The sequence below is a fragment of the Rhagoletis pomonella genome, unplaced genomic scaffold (assembly GCF_013731165.1).
Source record: "Rhagoletis pomonella isolate Grant_MI unplaced genomic scaffold, Rhpom_1.0 Rhpom_scaffold_00010, whole genome shotgun sequence".
Lineage (NCBI taxonomy): Eukaryota > Metazoa > Arthropoda > Insecta > Diptera > Tephritidae > Rhagoletis > Rhagoletis pomonella.
In genome coordinates this window covers 19,437,616-19,459,782 of record NW_023458564.1, presented here as the reverse complement: position 1 = coordinate 19,459,782, position 22,167 = coordinate 19,437,616, and the positions used below count along the sequence as shown (strand labels likewise).

The 22,167-nt window shown below is 33.8% G+C and overlaps 1 protein-coding gene across 1 annotated transcript; it reads left to right on the top strand.

Annotated features, from left to right (window-relative positions):
- The first annotated feature begins 641 nt into the window (after positions 1-641).
- On the top strand, positions 642-21,826 carry LOC118746537. The gene is made up of 3 exons (XM_036480382.1): positions 642-749; positions 1,566-1,867; positions 21,692-21,826. Exons 2-3 carry the CDS (start codon positions 1,673-1,675, stop codon positions 21,824-21,826), a joined length of 330 nt encoding a protein of 109 aa, XP_036336275.1. The 5' UTR covers positions 642-749; positions 1,566-1,672.
- Positions 21,827-22,167: the final 341 nt, after the last annotated feature.

Sequence of the window (22,167 nt, the reverse complement as noted above, 5' to 3'; positions counted from 1 at the left end):
TTTTTTATTTCGGCAAATGTTATTGTCAAATTTATTGCAAAATTTGCAGTGATATTACACTTAAAATCATTAAAGCACATTAATTTTTTATTTTTTTCAATGGAAGCGCTCATTTTTAATAAGGTCACCAGGGCTTCGCAACAAATATTGAATCAAATGCATTCGTTGAGCACCATCATTTGGAATCCTCAGTGAGAGAAGAGCATTGGCGAATTCTGAGCCATTTTAAAATATGCTATGCAGTTGTTTTTTTTTTGTATTTAATGTTTGCTTTGCACTATTAATTGTAGTTGGCTGATGTTGCAGTGTTCGCATCTATCAAAAGCCCCAAAGCGGATTTCAGCGATTGCTTTTTCAAGCGCGTTTGTCTTTGGCGTTTGAATTGCATGTTTTTGTCTTTTACGTTTTTCACTGTTTTCGAGTTTGAATTTGATTTTGATTTTGCTTTTTAAATTCTTGTTAGTTGCGCTTCAGCTGTTGCTGTTGTGTCTTTATGGATGTTGGCGGTGATGATGATGATGATGCTTTTTGGATTTTGCGCACTCATCGCTCACAGCGCATCGCTCGATGTTGTACGCTTGGCGACTATGCTGAACATATTGGAGGTATAAAACAAAATTGTTTGCGCGATTTTTTTAACTTTCGCATCTCGACTAGCGGCAGAGACACACGTGTTAACGCGCATTCGTTCATTTCCTTCCTTTTGGCACAGTCGCGATAATTACAGGTGTAGGCGTGTTAATTGGAAAGTGCGTATGAGGGAAATATGTATTTAGTTTATTTATACAAGTGTTTCCAATAATAAAATATGTGTATCTAGAATACATTACAAAATGAAGAGAATACTCTTCGTGTAAAATAAGAAAATACCATAAATGTGCAAAAAGGCTACGCAAATAAATAGTTGACATAATAAATATTAATATAGTGAAAGATTTTAATGGATAAAACCAAACGAACAAAGATATTCCACCTTATACGAAAAAAACATAATTAACTTCTACACAATTATTTAGATTCCGGTAATAACGTTCTTAAAAACAATTTTTTAAAATTGTTGTGCACTTCAAATTTGTTTTGGGATTTAAATATGTGCAGAGTAGACAACACAACAAAAAAGCTTTTAATAGCAGAAATACATATAAATTGAATTAAAAAAAAAGAAAAAAAAGATATAAAAATTTGTTAATGCAAATCCACAAATAAAAAGAAAATTGCTACATATTAAGATTAAGACCAAATGAAATTGTAAAAACGGCTTCGACTTTTTAAGTCTCAAGTATTTAGATATAAGGGCGATTTTTCATAAAATTTGTATGGAAAGATATATGTACATATATTGCCTCCATTATCGTATTCCTAGATACTACATAGTATATGTACAGTAGCCTTATTACCCCCATAGATTCAAACTTTGAAGATTTTTTTAAATTATTCGTGGTTCACAAGTAAATCCCGGCTATTTATTGCGGCGTTTCGGCAAATTTGTATGCATATACATAATACGTGCATAGATAAATTGTGTTTTATTTTTCCTCTCATTTTCCTTGTTCTGGTCGTTGTAGATAACTGAATTGCATTCAAAATAAATTACGTATACGCTCCATGCTACATTTTCCGTAGCTGAAATACAAGCACATAGACCAGTATAAGCATAAACACTAACTGCACGATGGCTATGAAAACAAAATCAACACCACCAACAACAGAGATGACTCAGAAGCAACAAAAAGAACAAACCTCCACAAAATATTCACATCGGCGGCATCTTCATTTGGATACATCGCTGCTACAGCGACACGCCGTTGCAATTTCGACGTTTTTTATTATTTTCGGATTACTTTGTGCTGCGATTTGTGTCAGTGGGGTAAGTGTACTTTAAATAAGCGAGCAAATATATGAACATGTGCAATACTTGCATATACATATCTACATATGTAAATATATGTACATGAGTATATACATAGATATACTCACGTACATGTTTCAACCAATTGTTGCATGCAACTAGCCATACCACCCTACGCTCTTGCAGTTTCGGCGCATTAAGCGTCTCTTGGCTTTGGCGTGCATTCATGTGAAAGTGAGGGCGCGCATCCATCGCCATCGCAATGCTATTTCAGCAGATCAGCACATCACAATCACCTTCCACATCCACTTTTTGCCATCATCTGCTCTGCGCCTATCCGTCCCTTTGTGATGATCAAAATTATGTACGTGTGTTTGTTTGTATTAAAGTAGGTCTGCCAACGCCGTCCGTATTATAGGTTTGTTGCGGTGTGTGCCTGTTTCTATTTGCCAATCACCTCTTCATGATGATTGCAACGATTTACTATTTTTATTCCACCGTGCAACTTCAATTTAGCGCAATTGATCGAATGAGCGGACAACATTCACGATTTCAATTTGATTTCATTGTGTTCCCAACATTTTCCCTGATACAAATGAAAATAACAAGCAATATACATATGTACATACATATGTATGAAACGATGAGCACTTGCAGTCGGCTTCATACAATTTGATCCGCTTGTGGTGTCTGTCTGCGGTTTGATGAAGGCCATTTAATGAATTATCTAGCAATACTATTTGATTTTAATGACACTTAGTGTATATGGTTTTATACTCGGCATCGATAACTAATATATCGCTTAAAATTGTAAACTCCCAAAGGCCGTTTTACAGTCAGTACCAAGAATATATGGAAAAATTTTGATATGCATACTAGAGTGGTTCAAAAAATTTTTTTTTTTGGAAATTTATAAACGCTACCTCAAATTATTGTTATTTGTGATAAAAAAAGAGAAACGTGTTTTTTTATTTTGAAAAAAAAAAAGTTTTTTAGAGGTCGCGCTGGTCGGTTTTTTATAAAAACGCTGATGTTCTCAATTTTTTTATTTTCCTGACATGTTAAAATGCAGCTAAAAATTTGTTGTTTACAAATGCAATAGGAAATTTCTTTAGAATTAAAAAAATTTAAATTTTTTGGATTCACAAGGACGAATAGGTAATTTTTAAGCTGACAAAGTTAGAAGAACCAAACTCGAGGATGTTATGGAGTTTATATAACATATCATTTTTCCAAAACAAATATTGCGAAATTTTAAGGATAAAATTTTAAAATGACATTTTCAATATTTACCAGCCCTTCTGCACCAGAAACTTGAATCTGTTTAAATTCTACAGATTTCCTCATTAATTTTATACCCATACTTCTTCTCTAAGCACTTTTCTCTGAATTTTTTAAATCATTTTTAAATTACTGACGTCAGAGTAAACAACTAAAAACGCAATTTTACTTTATTTGGCCCACACTTTCGCGAATATATTGATAGTTGTGTTTAAAATTTATTATCGCGCGGTGTTATATGTATAATGAGCTAGACATTTAGAAAAAAATATTAATTATTAAATAAAAAAAGAAATATAGCCAATACTGCCATCAGTGTAAACTACAAATCCCGAAAATCCCGGGCTTACTTGCCAAGAATCCCGGGATCTTCGCGACCTTCAAAAGTCCGGGATCCGGGATTAACATTCCTAGTGGGTATGCGTTAAACAAAAACAACTTTGTTTTTTTTTGTCCAGTCTAATGTACATATTTAGGTTGACAGCTTATAAAATTTATTCTTCTAATATTCTATTTTTTTAGGAAAAATGGAAAAAGCAACAAATCGTCGGACAAAGCTAAACACATTGCTAAAAATTAAATTATTATTATCGCGTTTTATTTTCCATTTGAGAATAATGATTATTTACAAAATTTAAACGGCATGTACAGACGCAAGCAACTCGAATTTTGAACTGAAAATTTTGGGACTTGTTCGCAGTGTTGCCACTTTTTGAGTAATTCCTCAAAACGTGAGGAATTTCGGGTGCGCTTGAGTATTTTTTGAGGATTTTTATTTTGAGGAATTTTTGAGGAATTTTCTCTCGATATAAGTATTTGCAGATAACAAATGCGGCCATGTTTTACACAAGAGAAATGTTAAATCGTTTTTGAACAAAAAGCCTTCCGAAGTTTTATAAAGAGTTCGCACCTCTCAAGTGGCTTGTAGAACATTCTTCAAACCTACTTTTCCCATTTCGCCATACACCCATGCAAACATGACTCGTTCAAGCAAATTAATTTAGTTTTCTTCCGGTTCACAATGTAAAAGGGTTTTGTTTTCTTTAATGTTTCTCTCTCGCATCCTCATTAATTGCGAATGAGGCGATTTTATCATACACAATGTAAGCGGTTTGATCAAACTTCAACATGGCGGCTTGTCAAACCTTCAAATACCCCCATACACAACATAAATGGCTTTAAGGAAAGGAATATTTCGCTTGGTTTGTCAAGCCACTTGTGTGGTGTTTTTCGCTCTTAAGCACATCTGTATTTGCTGCTAAATATTCAAAATGTTATCGATAATTTTTTCATTCCATCGTTATATTTTCAACTTATTTTAAACTTGCAAAATGTCGGTAACGAATGGAGAGAACACGCATTGTTCGATCATAAGGATATTCATATTGATTTATCATTAGATCCAGAGAGTTATAGGAAAAGTTTTTGAATGAAAAGATTCTTCCGGTTCATATAAGTTTCCCAATTAAAAAAAAGGCGTGAGTTCTAGGTACTCATGAAATTTTATGTGTAAACATATGCGAACGGCAAAGCATAAAAGTACGTTTACATATAAATATAATCTCAACCAAAGCTCGTTAGCTGTCAAATTGGTTGTGCTTGTTATTCACACATTTCGAGGAAAAGTTAAACTTCTTCTCTGTGCCACCGTGGTCACTTTTTTCTGCAACACATATTATGCCATTTCAATATATTTTAACTGAATATTTTATTAAAAATACCTTTACAAACCTATTTTCCTTACTAACGTCAATTTTTGTTTACTTTAACATTTGACATTCTTCCTCTTCTTCGCAAGTATAATCGATAAAACTAGGTTGGACACCAAAAAGTTATCGGTTTAACCTGAGATATTTTTAATTACAATTTTGCATGGCTAATCTCTTTTTCTAATAACAGATTAGGGAGTTCGAAAATTAGTATAATCTTTTAATATGTAAAGCTATTATTAGGCGATTCAGTTACATACATACAAATGTAGGTTAGGTTAGAAATTAAACATTAATTTCACTTAATTTTATTCATTTTGCTGATTTAATTTTTTATTCATTTGCATTTTTAATTCTTTTAATACATGAAATTATCGGTATGATTGATAAAATATACTTGTATATACTTGTGACTCAAGGGCGTTAAAATATCTTGGAAACACCGCATCAGTTATTGTTTTTGAGCTTATAGTTTGAGCATTTGTATATATTCCCAAATTTAGTTTTTCTTTTCGGAATATAATCTGCGGTTCATGTAAATGCAGTTCGTGTTGCAGGATTTTACCCGATGCTTTTTTGTTCCGTACGTTTTGCTGTTACTCACTTTTTACTCTCACTTCAGAGTGATTTTGCTGTTTGACCTTTTTCCAGGATTTTACACGAAAAGTATTGGATCAGAGCTATTATATCATCCATACATATGCATATTATACATACATATATTCATATATGTTCATCAGTTATCAACGATCCCAGTTAAAGGCTGCGTTTCTTTATACATTCCGGATAATCCCATTTCACAGCCGGAATAAAAAGAATGCGTTTGAAATATACGTTAACATATCATCGGGAACGTTCTAAAGAATAAGTAAACAAAAAAGTTTATTCCAAACGTTCAGAATGAATAAAGAAATGCAGCCATGATGATTTCAGTATTTTTTTTTAATTTTCGCCTTTCTTTTTTTATCAAAATAGACTACTAAACCTATGCCTAACACCATCTACGAATATCAAAATGCGTGTGCGGAGTTTAAATAATCGGAAGTAATGATCAATTGTAGCGCATTTCCTCTTACTATGCAAGCAAACACATGGTGCTTCTAATGAAAATACAAATTTTATGCTGAAATACACATGCTAAGCCCTTCCAAATTTTGTGCCGGGATATGCGTTACAGCTTCGCGAATTTTACCCCTACCGAAACCAAAGATGTACATATACACATCAAAAATTATATCTGCATTACTAATATAGCCCTTTTCTAATGCTTCAGTAGAACGTATATTTAGTAGTTTAAAAATGTGTAGGACTGACTTGAGGACCAGATTGAGCACTGATATAGTTGCATCAATATTATATACAAACCAAGGCATAAAAAATAACGGTGATACTTTCTTTGAACCGCAAGAACAAATGTGCCACTTGAATTGAAGAATGTAATTAATTTTTATACTAAGTACCTGTAAACACAAGTAGTATGCAGTACGCAATACTCATATCTGTAATAAGAAAATTTTGAGTAATTTGTTCGGATTTTGAGGATTTTTCTTTTGTTTTTGAGGAATTTGGTAAATTTTTTGTGGCAACACTGGTTGTTCGCTACCTCCGAAAAGGATAAGTCGGTAATCATGCTAGTACAGCTTTTGACTTTTTTTGAATAATCATTATTCTTAAGTGAAAAAATAAAACTAAAATAAAACAATGTTAATTATTATCTTTAAACGAAAAAATAAAGATCATATAATGATAATTATTTTTGATCGGAAAAATAAGGATCAAATATTGGGGTGATACACGGAAATTCGTTCCTCAACACATCCCAAAAAAACTTATATGGGCTATTAAGATTCATATTGAAAAGCTCGAAATTTGAATGAAAATTTGTTGAATTTTTCTATAAAGCTTTAAACTTCGATTTATATGATTTTGGTTAAAACATGATCAATACTTTTATAAAAAAAAATATCAAAATTTTAATTTAATTTAATAAAATTAATTTATTAATTATGAACACACGTACATCACTAATAGGTCATTAATCGTAGTACCTAAGGTTTTAGTAAAAATTAAAATACAGCAACATTCTCTCTAAACCAATCTCAATTTTTTTCCTTTCATTTGTGTGTGTTTCGAATTATCGTTTGTAGATTTACGTGTTTTTCGCATGAGATATTCTGCAAATGCAATAATTACTCCAAAACTGTCAACGGTGATAATCCAATACGGCAAACAAAGCCAAGTAAACCGAAATTTATGCAGTATTTACACATACACTTTTGAACACATTTGTAAGTTTGTATGTTTGGTTCGTTTCGAAAACCCTGTAGTCAAATGTACTAGTTTTACACTAGGGTATTACGGTTAATTTCAGTATAAAAAATTAGACAAGCAATTAATTTTGGTGATAGTAACAGATTGTCGTGTATTACTTTCGGCCGGTTTTGGGAAATCGCGATTGTAGTTTGGAATGGAATTTCTCAAAAACGTGAAGATAGATTTTCTCCAAAGCCTCGGAAAATATTACTAGTTCACAAAATGCCTAAATTATTTTTCTTTTATTGTTTATTAATAATCAGTTTTGAGTTTATAAAGGATTTTCTTTAATAAAATTTTGTGGTATGCGTTACTTGTCAACTATTTGGCAGCCACTGTGAAATACGACAAACTGAAATACGACAAAGTGTGATACAAAGTGAACGATACTTTTTACTAAATATCTCGGAAACTAAAGGAAATGGTGCGGTATCAGCCCTGCCAGATGTACGGATTTTTCCTTACGGTACGGATTTGCAAGGGAGAAAATGATTGTACGGATTCAACGTACGGATTTTTAGCTTTCTATCAAGATGTACGGATTTTCGTAGTGTCTTGTTCATATTGTAAAAGTTTTCCTTCTTTACACTTATCTCATAGGTTTCTTATATTTCCTGAACCTTCCATTTTTTTAATTAAAAATTGTGTTGTTTTCGTACTTGAGGAACTTATTTATTAAAAGCTTGACTATTTTTGACCCGATTTTAAAAATCAAACATGAGAAGAGGATTTATAGGCCTTTAAAATTACGTATAACATTCTAGTGGTAGACTGCGATTGTTGGGAAGTTTTGTTGCGTAAATTCTAAAGAAACCCCAAATTTTCTTTATTTTTTCCACTTTAACCATCGCTTCAAACATTATACTGTTACTCGATAGGGTCGAAAACGTACCTGAAAAGTTTTGTTGCATGTACATAAACTAAGCACACACTGCTTGTTAAAAAGTTCTAGTCAGAAAAAAATAAAGTTGTCTGTGAAGCAATCAATAAATAGGACTACTGGAAATATGTGCTGCTTTGTTTGATGTTATTAAAAGTCCAATTCCTGTGTTCACATAAGTAGAAATGATTTTTTTTGCTCGCCAAACAAACTCGAGCCTACGGATTTTGTACGGATTTTTCACCCACCACTTTTTGTCCGTGTACGGATTTTATACTCCAAACGTCTGGCAGCCCTGTTCGGTATATGTATATAAAAACCTTATAAATTGTATAAACCCTATATATATAAATTTTTTAAAAATAAGAATATGTACTTTACTCTGTACCAATATTCGAAACTAAATAGTGCATTGAACAGACTAGGCTAATTCTTGCTGAATGTCTGCTCTCGTTGGGCGCATATATGTATGTATGTAGTACGAATGAATGGAAGTGTACCTACCCATACATATGTATGTATGTAAGCATTAATACCTAGATACATATGTATTTGTACACATGCCGGAGTGATTGCACAAATTTGTCTCTTGTTGGAGTGATAATCATCGCCTGCTGAACTCCCACGCAAAGTTGCATCCATCACTACTGCATCACTAATAGCCTTAGTAACGGGTGATTTTTTAAGAGCTTGATACCTTTTTTTTTAAAAAAAACGCATAAAATTTGCAAAATCTCATCGGTTCTTTATTTGAAACGTTAGATTCGTCCATGACATTTACTTTTTGAAGATAATTTCATTTAAATGTTGACCGCGGCTGCGTCTTAGGTGGTCCATTCGGAAAGTCCAATTTTGGGCAACTTTTTCGAGCATTTCGGCCGGAATAGCCCGAATTTCTTCGGAAATGTTGTCTTCCAAAGCTGGAATAGTTGCTGGCTTATTTCTGTAGACTTTAGACTTGACGTAGCCCCACAAAAAATAGTCTAAAGGCGTCAAATCGCATGATCTTGGTGGCCAACTTACCGGTCCATTTCTTGAGATGAATTGTTCTCCGAAGTTTTCCCTCAAAATGGCCATAGAATCGCGAGCTGTGTGGCATGTAGCGCCATCTTGTTGAAACCACATGTCAACCAAGTTCAGTTCTTCCATTTTTGGCAACAAAAAGTTTGTTAGCATCGAACGATAGCGATCGCCATTCACCGTAACGTTGCGTCCAACAGCATCTTTGAAAAAATACGGTCCAATGATTCCACCAGCGTACAAACCACACCAAACAGTGCATTTTTCGGGATGCATGGGCAGTTCTTGAACGGCTTCTGGTTGCTCTTCACTCCAAATGCGGCAATTTTGCTTATTTACGAAGCCATTCAACCAGAAATGAGCCTCATCGCTGAACAAAATTTGTCGATAAAAAAGCGGATTTTCTGCCAACTTTTCTAGGTAATAAAATTCAATGATTTGCAAGCGTTGCTCGTTAGTAAGTCTATTCATGATGAAATGTCAAAGCATACTGAGCATCTTTCTCTTTGACACCATGTCTGAAATCCCACGTGATCTGTCAAATACTAATGCATGAAAATCCTAACCTCAAAAAAATCACCCGTTATAAGCAGCAGCAGAAAGCGACAACAACAAAGACCGCAATAATACATAGTACCGAAAAAAGAAAATAAAAGTAAACTTAACTGTAAAGTAACCGCAACAACACGACTGCTATAACTCTAAGCACGAAAAAAAGTTTAATAAATAGCGTCAACAATAGTTCATAATAGCAAAGCAAACAAATACAAAAACGAGTAGTTGTACACTACACACCGTGCAACCGGGCCTTAAAGAAGATGCAAGTGATTTTGAAATATTGCAAGGTATTTGCTAATACAATGGCAAGTTGTTGCCACTTTGACGTATTCTTCTGCTTTTCTTTCCTCAGGCAGGGCTGGCGTGTTTTTCTCTGACCACCTTGTCGCTTCACGAGTCTCACCGAATGCCTCGCGTTGCCGAAAGAGGCTTCCATTTGTTGGTGATGGACTGTTGCAGTCAACTTTGACGCTATTTTCCTACTTATCAATTCATTACTCAGTTGGCCTTGATGCAATTTTCTACACGGCAATTAGGCTGTGGTGAGGTAATCGTGGACAATTAAACTCAATTCGATTCATTTACAACTCAATAAATGATGCAGTTCCTTAAGTAAAAAACACTTCACAACAGTGTATGATCAATGATGGAATAATAAATAGATGTCCATCATGTAACAAGCATCGACAGGTATGCTATTACGAGTACTTATGTATATCATTTTATCTTTCCCAACGTCGCTTGAAATTATCCATGTTTGTATCGAGTCTAAATAAGAGTTCGAAGGAAAGGGTATTTCTGGCTGGATCTCCCGGCAGGTAGTGTTGCTGCTTTTAATGAAGGATCTTATGTACAGAAATTTCTTCACTGCTTCAAAGCTATAACTGCCAACCGTTACGTGTCTGTCAATAATAGAGGATTACTGTTTAGGGTTTACATTAGTGTGTTCTTTAATGTGTAAATTTTTTTTTGAAATTTAGGCGAGGCACCTGTTCATTCGATTCTCTGCCCTAAGAAACTATTTCAGTAATTTTTGGATTTTTAAGGTAATTTTTAGGGGTCGCTACCAAAAATTTTAATTTTCTTAAAAAAATGCACAAACTTATACTTTTACTTTTATTAAATTTATACATTCACAATGAATATTTAAATTACAAATAAAAGGGACTGTTAATATTTAAAAAATCTATAATCAAGATACCAGAGTTGATTTTTTTTTATCAGGATATTTCTTTCTGTACGATAGCAAGTATTGCTTTTGATCTTCATCAGTTGTTATCAATTTATTATATTCCTCACGTGGTGTTGTCCACGTTCAGCAATATCATTCACTACCTGCATAGAAATTACGACTTTATTTGCAGCGTTATGGTCTGATTATGTATACTTCGCATAACTTCGCACAACTTCGCATAAACTTCAAACTGTAATATCGTATGCACTTTGTATGTATTTCCTATGTATTCCATTACCCAGAAATTAGCAGAACTTTTAAAAACTCAGCGATCTGTTGAGTTTAGATTTTGCTCCACATTTTCTTAAGTTACACTTTTAGTGCACTGGTACAAATGGTTGTGCGAAGTTATGCGATGTATGTATAATCAGAACCTTAGGGTCATACTCCAAGTTTCAACATCTTTGTTCAAAAACTGAGATGAGATACCCTGTATCTGGAAAAATCATAGAGTGTTACTATTTAGTCACAAAATCTTCTATGCTTTTGTCATGGATATATTTGAAATCAGTGTGTTTTATTTTTGGACAGTCCTCTAAACCTTCGACTCTTAGTGCCTCTACCATTTCTTTCTTGTCTTGAATTGAAATTTAATTGTCGAGAAATGCAAATGACACTAACTTTTCTAACAAGTACCATAATTGCCCCTGTATTTTTTTTCATGGCGACTTTAACCATTGCTTGGTTAATAACTTTAGAGGACTCAAGGTCTTTAAATAATTGTAGGTCGTTTTTCGGTGCTAAGTATCAGACTGAAGCCGGGAACCAATATTTTATATAAATAAGTAATGACTATAATAATGGCAAAATTTCACAACAGGGTTGAAATCTTGAAATTCCTGTCCGTATTTTGTTTGTAAGTCAAATATGAGTGGCATTGTGCTACTATGATAGCACGGCCGAGTAATCATAGCCAACTTATGTACAGTAGTCGAAAAAATTATAGCCGCACTAAATTTTAACAAATTTTTAAAATATTATTTTTGTTGTTATTTAATTTCAGCTAGTTTTTTATAGTTCGTTCTTTACCAACATCCGTATAAATACAAGTTAAAAGGCAGTATCACACTTTCTTTATCTTTTGACTACAAAAAAAAATGGTCCAATGTTTTTACCAATAGCCTAATATAAAAATTTACAAATCTGTACATATGTACCAATCGAGTGACACTGCCTGAAAAATTTATGCAATTTACAAAAAAATTCTACAAATTTTCGTTAAAATTTCGAGTTTTTTAATTAAATTCTGAGTATGCAGCTTTGTAGCCCATTGAATTCTAATAGAATAAAGTACACGTTTTAAATGGCTAACAAGTAATTTTTAGCAAAAAAAAAAACCGACTTAAAAAAAATATATATATATTTCATGATTCAATGATCGGATCTAAACCAAATTGGTATGGGACCACCTCTGAGACACTACCTTTCCGTTGCAAAAAGAATTATCGAAATCGGTTGACGCGGTCCAAAAAATAAAAAAATTAAAAATAAAAATATTCCGATGAACTGATAACCTCCTCCTTTTTTGGAAATCGGTTAAAAATGTCGGTTGATTTTTTAGAATTTTTAAAAGTTCGAAATTTGTACGAAAGTTTGTTGAATTTTTTTTGAATATTACACAAATGAGTAGTCCACTTGCAAATAGCGTTATGTGATTTTATAATAGTGAGCCATAAATTAAAAAAACGTCTACAACAACAAGTAACATCCAAATTGTATATTTCTCTTTATTATCTGAAAATTTGGATAAACAAAAGCCGAATAACATTAATAAACAATATCGCAGTGTGGTAGTTTGTGCAAATTTTATTTTTTGGAGTTTTTGTTATTTTAAAGTTAGGTACAAATAACGTAACTTTGGATTAGCGTTTTCCACTTGCATATGTAAATTGGCTATCTTCGCTTGGCTAGTTTCACTGATAGTTTCAGTGATGGTGAGTTTTTCCTAACTATCCCTAAAGTTTTAGTGATAATGCAATTTGTTTTTTTTTTCACTATCACTAAATTTTCAGTGATAATGAATTCTGCATTTTAACTATCACTGAATAAACAGTGATAGTGCAATTCAGTGGTAGTGCAAAAATGCCCAACCCTGACGCTAATTTACTCAAAATTGATATTAACAACAATCCCTTGAAAAAAGTAACATTATTTGGAATTTTGAAAAATGGGCGTGAGTGGGCGCCCACAAATAACTATATAAGTCTATCTCATTATGTCTAACTGAACGTTCTATCGAAGATGTTTACAATAGGGGTAAAACCACCCCTGCTTACCGCGTAGCGGTAGCTTTCCGAAAGGTGAAAAACATATCGTCGTTTAAAGTACAAAACCGCGTATCAACAAAATGTAAAACCGCGTATCAAGATAACGCAAAACCTGGTAAATGGGGTTGCATAAATTCTTTTCTAGAGAGTAAAACACTCATATTTCAAAATGGTTCTCTTTTTCATTTTCGCATTTCTGGCTATTGATTCTGGATTGAGCCGGCAGCAAATGTTTCGGAATGACCATATGCGGTTTTGTACTTTAAACGACGATGTACTTAATATTTGCGCCGGGTATTTAATGTTTGGCTCAGCCTGAACTTTGACTTTCTTACTTGTTACACCTACGTTTGATTCCCAATTCGTCACTCTGTAAATCCGTACTAGTTGTGCTAGAAGCTCAAATTTAGACATGATGTCGGGTTTTCAAAAGTGGCTCTGAAATTTGCAGATTAGCTCATCAAGGTTGTTTTTTCTGCCTCATTGTCATAAATTGAAAATATTTTTGACGTATTTTACACGGTTCAAGTCATGGTGAAATTGTACCAGGTGAAATAATAAGAGCGTTAAGAATAATTTATATTTATTTGATAAGTTTGCCTTTAAATCTTTGTATAAGATAGCCGATTGTCAAGAAATGAATTGAGATAGCTGTTTTATCACCTCACCTGTTTATTGACCAAAGGTTCAAGTATTGAATTCAATTCTGCTTACTGGTGGAAGAGAGGGGGTGAGAAGAGAAGGTGCTTCATGTTTCTTGCTTGGCTTTTGACATTTTCGTTGTTCCCCATGTAAACAACGAAAAACTTGAATTCAACCAAATTGAAGCGGGTAAGAATAAATAGGAAACACAAAAGATAAGTGCTTTAAAGTACTTGAATCGTGTAAATCGGGTGTATGTAACTTCGAATCAGAGCAAAGGTAAGAGCAAAACTCCACAACAAGCTTTTTAGGCTTTCAGCTAATTCTAATTATTTCTTGTTGTAGAGTTGTACGCTAAGACTCTGCTTGGGCTATTGTTTATAAAATCGGTAATATCATTTATTCAAAAGTTTGGGGATTTCGTGTTTCGGGATTCTGATTTTGGGGATAATGTATTTTGGGGATTTGTAAACTGTGGATTTTTTGGGGGGATTTTATTAAACAAGTAAAAAAGGCTAAGTTCGGGCGAAGCTGAACATTAAATACTCGGCACACGTATTAAGTATAGTTTTTCACCTTTCTGAAAACTACAGCTACATGGTAAGCAGAGTGGTTTTACCCCTATTTCTAATAATTTCGATAGTACGTTCAGTTAGGCTTAATGAGCTAAACTTATATAGTTATAAACGGGTGGTACTACGCCCATTTTCCAAAAGTCCATTGTAATGTTATTTATTTTTAAAGGATTGTTGGTTGTATACATTTTGAGTAAATTAGCTTCGGTACTTACTGATTCATCAAAGATTTTGTATTTCCCTTGTTTGAAGGTTTTGACGCAAAAAAAAATAAATAAATTTGCAGCGATGTGTCGCGCCGCTGCAGTTTCAGTGCGGTATACCAAAAAGTGTCGCGCCGTTTCGCGTAGTGCCGCTGCAGTGTCGCGTCGCTTACTGCGGTCATACCTTAAGTCCGGGTGGCTACGCCTATTTTTCCAAAATGTATGATATTCTTATTTATTTCCTAAAAATTATTGTAAATATCAATTTTAAGTGAATACGCCTCAGTAGTTTCGTAAATATCGCAGTTTTAATTTTTCTGAAAACTACCGTTACATAGAAGGTAGGCGTGGTTATTGTCAGATTTTTCTCATTTTCAATACCGTCCGTCCTACGCTCAAAAGAAGTACACGTACTAAGTTTCGTTAAAATATCTATCTAACAATGTTTGATCGCTTCAAGCGTAGGCAATAATCATGTTAATCAGAATACTATAACCGAAATAATTTCATCTCAAATAAGAAATAGTATTACTCGGTCTTACACTTCAGCTTGCGTGGTAAAGTACTCGTAAGTACATATGTTTTTATTCAAGCATAACTCCAAAATTGTGTATGTATTCGGTACTCGATGCAACTAGGGCAATAGCAGGCGGCAAACAAAAACGGTAACAAAACAATGTACCACTTACAACAAAAGAAGCAAAAAAAAAAATAAACAACAGCTCTTAAAAATGGTACAATGGCGATATTCATCAGTATGAGTATGTAAATATGCTCGTTTTGCATTTGTTGTTGATGCTTTCAATCAACCATATATCATCATTGTATTGTTACTAAATATGTAGCAACTGCCAGTGGCATGTCTCCATGTGCAGCTACATTTACGGGCAACTAATTAAGAACGAAAATGAGAAAGGCACCAATTTTTAACAAGCTTTCATTAAGATTCACCTGGTCTAATCAAATCATGCAATCACTTTTTAACCAACTTTCCGATGTGCTAGAGACTTACAACTTCAAACTTAGCTCATAACCCGATGATATTTGAAAGCCACTTATTAATGGTCCGATATGGAATGTAAAAATAGCTCCAAAAAAATTGTCCCGATAGGTGGCGCAGGAGCGGAGGTATTTGGAAAACCCGTATTTATGGTCCGATGTGTTTCATATTTAGAACTTATAATACTTAAATGATAAGAAATAACTGTACCAAACATTTAGCTGTCGATTTTTCTTTGATTTTTTTTTGTTAACCACTTATAAAGGATTGTCTTTAAAAAACGTTTTAAATTATTTACTTAAGTACAGAATGAAATAATACTGTGAAATTTAACATTTTGAAGTCAATCCAACAACAATTATCAAACCAGAAGACAAAAATGTAAACTATGGAAAATGTTATAGTTTTGCACTCATATATTTATAATAACTTTTTTACAATTTTCACGAAAAAAAAAATTATTAACACAATGTTCACTATCCTTTGGCTTTTTTTAGGTCCTGGATGCGATTTGGCATACCTAATGTGTATCTCTGTAAAAATTCTGGAGGTATAGCCTCCCATATATCCTTAGTTTGCTTTCATAGCTCATTTACTCCATTGGAGGGCTTGGATACTTAGTAAGCTGTGCTTTTAGTTGATTTCGCTAATTCTCGATGAGATTCACCGCGGATCGTAGGCGTCATTTCAAAATTAGCAAACTTTTGCTTTTGTATCCAGTCTTTTCGAGCATGTACAAAGTAATTTGGCGATTTTTCGGCAGAAACTATCATGTTTTGAACAGATACTGTTCCTTACGCATAATGCGGACCAACAAAATTTTTGAAATACAACCCCAAACTATTATTGACCGACCACTGTGATACACAGTTTGCCTTACATGATGCGCTTAGCTTCATTTGGGCCTTTGATCCAATACCATGCCCTGCCATCTGATTGAAAGCGATTAATTTAATATTGTCGGACTAAATAACCTTCATTTGAAAATGTGTTTTTTATTGAATTCTGAAAGGCATAACATATGCCAATAGGCAGCGGTCCGGCTTTCGTGCGGTGCAGCAAAATGGTGTCACACTCGCATATGTATTTTGATGAAAGTTGCTTTTTTCTTCTATTATGCTGCCTTTGCGCTGATTTGCATTAAAGTTTGATGCATTAAGCGCTTCTGTAATAGTGGCTGCATCGCTACCTGCGACTAAGTTCACATGATATCCGACCGTAACATTTTTTGTCAGACTTCCTTTGTCCTTAGGAACACCTTAGGCAAACTTTTTACTTATTCTTAACATTTTCATCTGGCAAACTCCACAATTTTTTGCCACTTTTACTGCGGCCCCCCGCCCTTCCGCAGTAAATCTATTATTACATATGTATATGTTTCCTGATTAACCATGTTGTTTACTGGTGATCACGTCTTGAATAAATTACAATACAGAAAAAAGGCATCTAACCCGCAACTAAGTAAAATATAACTGTAAAATTCAAAACTGAGAGTGAGTGCGGAACTGTAACATTGGCCTTAATTTACATTTTTGCCTGCTGATTTTATTGTTGTTGTTGGATTGACTTCAAATCTTTATGAGAGAGGGAGTACAGGTGTACCAACAAGAATATACAACAAAAATATGAAAGTCGTTAGAACTTGGAAATATAGGGGTGGCTGAAATAAAAAGTGTTGAGCCATGTTACAGTTGTGCTCGACACTGTAAATCCGGCCGACATGGACTTCGTTCTGAAGACTGTGACGTTTTTACTTGTAAGATCGAAATATGTATTTCTAAAAGAGTAATAGAAACTTAATGAAGGTAATGTTTTTTTTCACGTACATGTGTGAATGAATGTATACGCCAAAATTATGATTTCGTTTGTGGCTATTAAAAAGCTAGGTGATCGTTAAATGTACATAAGCATGTATGGACATTTTTGATTTATTCGTATTTTTTGGTTCTAGGCGCAAAGCCAAAGTATGTATTTTGCTCATCAGTGGATTATAAAGTTTAGGAGTGAATGAATAATCAAATAAAACACCTCTTTGAGGTAAAATTTTCGAGTGACGAAATTTATGATATCAATTTCGTGACGAAAATTATACGCATTTTTTAACTGCCTTGGAAACGTGCGCTGTGATTCTATATGTAAGTTAAATAAGTGCTATGAGTCCGTCCGTGTACACGATAACTCGAGCAAAAATTTCGATATCTCAACGAAATTTGGTATGTAGGTTGCCCTTTATTCAAGGTAGGTTGGTATTTAAAATGGCCGAAATCGAAAAATGCAAAAACTGCAATAGTACGTGGAGTAGAATTGTGGTAAAAAATATTATTATGCAATTTTTGGAAAATGGGAGTGGCACCCCCCACTTATGATGAAATGATGTATCTCAGTAGCCGCTTCACCAAGCCCTACCAAACGGTACGATGCTTGGGTAGAGTCTAGCTAAGATATCTGTGAAATCTTTGAAATCGGGTAATAACCACGCCCACCTGCCATATAACGGTAATATACAAACAAACGAAAATTGCGATAAATCAGAACTAATTGAGCTAATAAACTTAAAATCAATTAATGCAATAACCGCTTAGCATAAAATTTGAATATTATAAATTTTTGGATAATGGGCGTGGCACCGCCCACTTATGACAGCAAATGTGTATCTCGGTAACCGATTTATCAATTTCTACCAAACTCGGTGCACTTAATAACCTTGATACGTAAAAGCAATTTGTTGAAAATTATTCAAATCGGACTAAAATTACACCCGCTTCCCGTATAATGGCAAATTTCAGAAATATGAAAACTCCGATATTTCAATGAGGATGCTAATTGACTCCAAGTTAATAGTTACAACAATCTCCTAACAATAAATAAAACCCACTTAATAACTACGAAGGTGTACCTCGGTAACCACTTAATCGATTTGTACCTACCTAGTTTCAATTATATCATTAAGTCTAACTCTGCATATTACCGGAAACGTTTGAAATCGGGTAAACATCCCTACTTATCATGAAAAAGATAGTTCAGGTAAAGTTGAAACGACGATATTTGATACTTACGCCGGGTATATAAAGTTCCGTTTCGAACGAATTGTAAGGTTTTAGTCCTGATCGAAGAGTTCGCATACTCCTACATTACCTAGAACTATCTCTAGTTGTGTGTTTTCGTATTCTCCAGCAAAAAAAAAAAATCCAGTAACTTGCCAGCAACCAAATTTCGGAGAGTAAGCCAATATTTACTCCCAATGAGTCAAATATGCAAGAAAGTACGAAAACGCAAACCCAGCAAGAAGTTGCTAGTTTTATGAACAGCTGATTAATTTGTTATTTTCCGATGCAATTTTCTTAGAAAATTAGTATTTTCCATCTTATTATATATTTAAATAGGTCTATTTTGTCAATTGCAACTCTAAACGCACCACAAACAATTATTTTTGTAATGTGAATTACATTAAGCATCATGCCATCAGCTGTTTTTCTTACTAGCAATTAGTTGCTAGTAAAAATTTATCCAGTAAAAATCCAGTAAATCTTACAAGTTCAGCAGTCATTTTTGCTCTCTCAATTTTCCCTCTTTTGCTAGTTTCTTGCAAGTGTTTGCGTACGAAAACGACATTCAGTAAAAAGCCAGTAAAATTAGTACTGGATTTACTGGATAGTGCATACGCGAACAGGGCTTATGCCACTGTTTGCGACTATGGACTACCATTATTGCTGTTTACATATGTGTACATTCGTATGCCATTGTTTCAGTGACACGCTCATGTCATGTAAACTACATATTTGCGTCCACAAATCCACCCATTAGAAGGGTTCTGTGGCGCTCATACATACATACATTCATATGTATTACATATTATGTGCATAGTTTTTGAATTTAATTATGCAAAAAATTGAATACTCAGTGAAGGCCGTGAAGTGGATGCTTTCATACGTACTTATGTATGTAAGTATGTTGCGCAATATTTCGTTATTTGTCATAAATACATACTATATGCACACATACATGCAATGCACATGCTCATGCATGCATATAATTTATAAATAATAATAATAGTAAAATTTATAAAAATTTGCAGGTCAATATGCGAACTGACATACTTTTTGTATTTTACCCAGTTTGTGCGCTTATTTGTAAGATTTTTTTTGTTGTTCTTCATAAGTAATAAACATTGAGAGACAGGATAATGATATAAAGAAAGATCAAATAATGCTTCTGTATTAGCGCGCAATATCATTTGTTACACCAAAGTCATTAAGATCGGGCGGCAGTGGACAAGACGTCAAATCCTCTGTTCTGGATTACTTTATATAAGTTGATAACCTGTGGTGTAATCAATCTAGACTAGAGCTCTCGATTTTGTTCACACATTTTCAAACAGCCCGGGTATACCCAGCAAACATTTGGAGTCATAAATGAGTCTTTAAGGAGTCCCATTTCGGAGCCTTTGTGCTCAAAATGAGCTCATTTAAGAGTCCAAAATGAGGGTGTTTCCCTTCCTGCGATGGTCGACCTATATGAGCTTAAATTCATATTGGACTTTTATTGGCCTCATATACGGCTCATTTTCGACTCTTTTTGAAGCTCTTAAATGACTTATTGGCCTCATAAATGCCTACATTCGGAGTCTCATTGTATGCTGTTCTGTGACTCTGATTGGCTTTATTCTTCAACTCTCCTAATGAACTTACTTTGGAGCCATGTTAGCAAGGAATTCATTTCAAATATATATATGTACATATATTGCAGCATTCATGTAATAGCAGTTGCTGCAGCTAAATTTTGTTTATTTTTCCTTCCTAATTATTTTTTATATCTGTATAAACAAGTTTAGATATAAATTTCTAGTCGTTATTGTTTTTATACTGGCACAAAGTGCTGGCTCATAACTTGGGTCATATATGACTCCTAAAAGATTCATATAAGAGTAAAAAACTTTTTGTTTTTGAAACTCATATTTCTTACCTACCTAGGACTCCTTTCCGACTCATATATTCTGAGCGCCCAGAATATGTTTGCGGGGTATGAGCAGCGAGTACTCGCACACTTGTTCAATGCTCATTACTCGAAAATGTTCGAGCATGAGCTCGAGCAATTCGAGTTTTTTCGAGTAAATTGAGCAATGTTTGTTTTTATTATATTGACATTTTTGGTAGCAACTTTTTAAATTTTTCAAATTATTGGTATATAATGCAAAGATTGTTACACTGGTATTTAATAATATAATTTATTTAACATGAATTAGAAAGCAGCTGCTGACATATACAATTTACAAATTTTCTTTTGTTTATGAAATTGTTCAAAAAGTCGAAAATTTTGAACCAACATTTGAGCAGTTGAGCAATGAAAGAGTTTCGAGCGAATATCCCGTTACCCGGGTATCTAGAGCTCTAATCTAGACACCCCGAAGTATTTATGTTTGGTATTGTAATCTCCTGCTACAATAAACTTACTGCCAAACTTTGGGAAAAAGTAATTAAATTGTTTTCCGCGGTATATAGTAGATACACTAAGGCCACCCAAGTGATCATCGATGTGTATTGCAATATTATGAATGACCGCATCACTATTTGATTCTAATTCATAGTGCTTCGTTCTGTTACGAATGAGAATGGCTGTTCCACCTCGGGCTTTCCCTTGTGGATGCTTAGTATCATAAAATTTGTACCCATTAATTTGAAAGTTATTAAATTTCGTAAGGTGGGTTTCAGATACAAGAAAAATGCCTATATGAAAGCGCTCTAGGAAAATTTCTAGTTCGTTTTTATGCTGCCCGTTCGTATTCCAAAAACCAAAAACGAATTTTTATATTATTCTTGGTTTGGCTAAAATGGCTTGAAGTAATAGATTTTGATTTTTAATTTAAACTAGAACACCCTTAATGAACATACACACATTCATACAATGTACAGGCTCCCATGCATATGATCATGCATGCAAATAATTCATAAATAATGGGGCGTATTCTTGTTTTCGTACGAATCGAAAATCATGAAATTTTTCCATCATTGTCTATACAAAAATTTCAAATTTTCGATTCGTACAAAATCCAGAATTTGCCTCAATAAGTCCAAAAAACTATAAGAAATGTAACATGGCATATTAAACTTAAGCTTGGCAATAAGCCATTATTCTAAAATTTTTTTCTAATTTTCACTTCCAGCAAGTTGATGGCTACACTGCGGGCGTAGATTATCCTGCCTACGAATCGGTGCCAAAAGGACTTTCATTCAAATGCCGGAACCGATCTCCTGGCTACTATGCTGATACGGAGACACGTTGTCAGGTACATACGTAAAATATAAAATACTCGTACACACGTAAAATTAAAGGACCGTAGTGGTTATGATCTTTATAATAAAAATCATAGTTTAATCGTTCAAATTGGATTTCTATTTTGCCGATCAAATTTAAACCGTATTTTAGGATATTTATTTTACGAGAAAGAATAATCCCTATTTTTGGATTTTTATTATACCCGAGCGCACTTGTGCCCAAGGGTATTATAACTTTGTTCACATAACGGTTGTTTGTAACAGGCAAAACGAATCGAGATAACTATAGACAAATGTACACATAAATGATCAGAATGAAAAAAAATCGATTAAGCGGTGACTGTCTGTCCGTCCGTCCGTCCGC